This window comes from Anguilla anguilla, chromosome 9, assembly GCF_013347855.1.
Source record: "Anguilla anguilla isolate fAngAng1 chromosome 9, fAngAng1.pri, whole genome shotgun sequence".
NCBI lineage: Eukaryota > Metazoa > Chordata > Actinopteri > Anguilliformes > Anguillidae > Anguilla > Anguilla anguilla.
Genome location: NC_049209.1, coordinates 32,319,305 through 32,321,804, shown reverse-complemented (window position 1 = coordinate 32,321,804; position 2,500 = coordinate 32,319,305). Strand labels below are relative to the sequence as shown.

Here is a 2,500-nt window from a genome sequence, read left to right as displayed (position 1 = left end):
ATTTCAGACGCCAGAGGAGTTCATAGCCGCCGCGTGCGGATAGCGGATGCCTGATAATCTAGAGGAGGTGCTATCGCATTATGCTTAAATCAGGGGTGTCCAGCCTTATCCGAAAATGGCAGGTGTGGGTGCAGGTTTTTGTTTCAGCCCAACCCTAAGACGCCCGATTCTACTTATCGATGTCTTTATTGAAGACCATGATTTGTTAATCGGTTGGTATCAGGTGTCATAGGGTTAAAGCAATAACCTGCACCCACACCTGCCCTTTTCGAACAAGGTTGGACACCCCCGAGAGATAGATTTGATTTTAAAAAGGAATGAGTGTGTATAGGTGTGATTCCTTTCTCAGACGCAGGTGTTCAAATGCATGGAATTTGAAAGTGCAATTACATTTCTGAATTCATACGCTATGGATTTTTAAATGACATACAACAAATACATGTTTCCGATAATTAAAATACATGAAGTGCATATTTAATCCAGGTCTCGGAAATTTTATCAGGCAACGTTGCTCCGATTACTCCACCCTCGTGCTGTGCTGTCTATCCCCAGTGACAACCCCCTGACTGCACACATCGCATGCCTCAGCTACATTCAAATTTTGAAATTCAACTGCCAGCAAACATTTTTAAAAAGTGCGTATCAATCTCTAGGATGCATTACATCTATTTAATGGGCAAGGCGTATCCAGTACTACAGTTACTGCTGCTTGATTTTCTTCCACGTAGTTTGGGAAAAAATGCGTGCGGCCCAATCTGTCCCAGAACACCTGTGTGCGGACGCTTCTCTAGCTGGTCACCATTGCCCTTTACCTTCCAGGAAGCGTACAGGCCTCCACCTCGCTGCTTCTGCAGTTGCTCACCATCGCCCTTTACCTTCCAGGAAGGGTACAGGCCTCCACCTCGCTGCTTCTGCAGTTGCTCACCATCGCCCTCTGCCTTCCAGGAAGGGTACAGGCCTCCACCTCGCTGCTTCTGCAGTTGCTCACCATCGCCCTTTACCTTCCAGGAAGGGTACAGGCCTCCACCTCGCTGCTTCTGCAGTTGCTCACCATCGCCCTCTACCTTCCAGGAAGCGTACAGGCATTCACCTCGCTGCTTCTGCAGTTGCTCACCATCGCCCTCTGCCTTCCAGGAAGCGTACAGGCCTCCACCTCGCTGCTTCTGCAGTTGCTCACCATCGCCCTCTGCCTTCCAGGAAGCGTACAGGCCTCCACCTCGCTGGCGGTGGCAGACTGCCTGGAGGCGGAGCGGAGCTGCGCAGCGAAGCCCGGCTGCGGTGTGCTGTACCAGGAGCTGGACCACTGCGCGTCCGCGGAGGCGCTCTCCCCGCTGGGGCCCGAGGCCCGCCACCGCTGCCTGAAGGCCCAGAGCGCGCTGGAGGACTACCGCCCCCTGCTGGACTGCAAGTGCCAGCGCGGGGTGAGGCACGAGGCCGCCTGTCTGAAGGTCTACTGGACCGTCAGGTTCTCGCAGGGTGAGCGCCGGGGATGATCTTTATTGTGTGTGATTGTGGGTGTAGGTTCCTGCGTTTGTGTGCGTGCGCGCGTTCATGTTTAGAATGTGTGTGTGTGTGTGCTTTTGGTGTTCGTGGGTGTGGATTTTGTGTTTGTATCTTTATGTGTGTGTCTGTGTGTGTGTGTGTGTGCATGTTTGGAATGTCTGTGTGTGTGTGTGTGTGTGAGAGTGCTTTGTGTCTGTTTCTGTGTGTGTGTGTGTGTGTGTGTGTGCTAATGTGTCTGCGAGTGCGTGTTTGTGTGTGTGTGCTAATGTGGCTGTGAGTGCATGTGTGTGTGTGTGTGTGTGTGTGTGTGCTAATGTGGCTGTGAGTGCGTGTGTGTGTGTGTGTGTGTGTGTGTGTGTGTGTGTGTGTGTGTGCTAATGTGTCTGTGAGTGTGTGTGTGTGTGTGTGTGTGTGTGTGTGTGTGCTAATGTGGCTGTGAGTGTGTGTGTGTGTGTGCTAATGTGTCTGTGAGTGCATGTGTGTATGTGTGTGTGTGTGTTAATGTGGCTGTGAGTGTGTGTGTGTGTGCTAATGTGTCTGTGAGTGCATGTGTGTATGTGTGTGTGTGTGTTAATGTGGCTGTGAGTGTGTGTGTGTGTGTGCTAATGTGTCTGTGAGTGCATGTGTGTATGTGTGTGTGTGTGTTAATGTGGCTGTGAGTGTGTGTGTGTGTGCTAATGTGGCTGTGAGTGCATGTGTGTGTGTGTGTGCTATTGTGTCTGTGAGTGTGTGTGTGTGTGCTAATGTGTCTGTGAGTGTGTGTGTGTGTGTGTGTGCTATTGTGTCTGTGAGTGTGTGTGTGTGTGCTAATGTGGCTGTGAGTGCATGTGTGTGTGTGTGTGTTAATGTGGCTGTGAGTGCATGTGTGTGTGTGTGTGTGTGTGTGTGTGCTATTGTGTCTGTGAGTGTGTGTGTGTGTGTGCTAATGTGTCTGTGAGTGCATGTGTGTATGTGTGTGTGTGTGTTAATGTGGCTGTGAGTGTGTGTGTGTGTGCTA

At 51.0% G+C, this 2,500-nt stretch overlaps 1 protein-coding gene across 1 annotated transcript in view; it reads left to right on the top strand.

The window, feature by feature from the left end:
- The window catches only part of LOC118234929 (GDNF family receptor alpha-4-like), a 23,383-nt gene that overhangs the window by 12,978 nt on the left and 7,905 nt on the right, over window positions 1-2,500 (top strand). Inside the window, exon 2 of the mRNA XM_035431809.1 lies at window positions 1,198-1,476. Coding sequence (XP_035287700.1) covers window positions 1,198-1,476 — 279 coding nt within the window. The remainder of the gene's footprint in view (window positions 1-1,197; window positions 1,477-2,500) is intronic.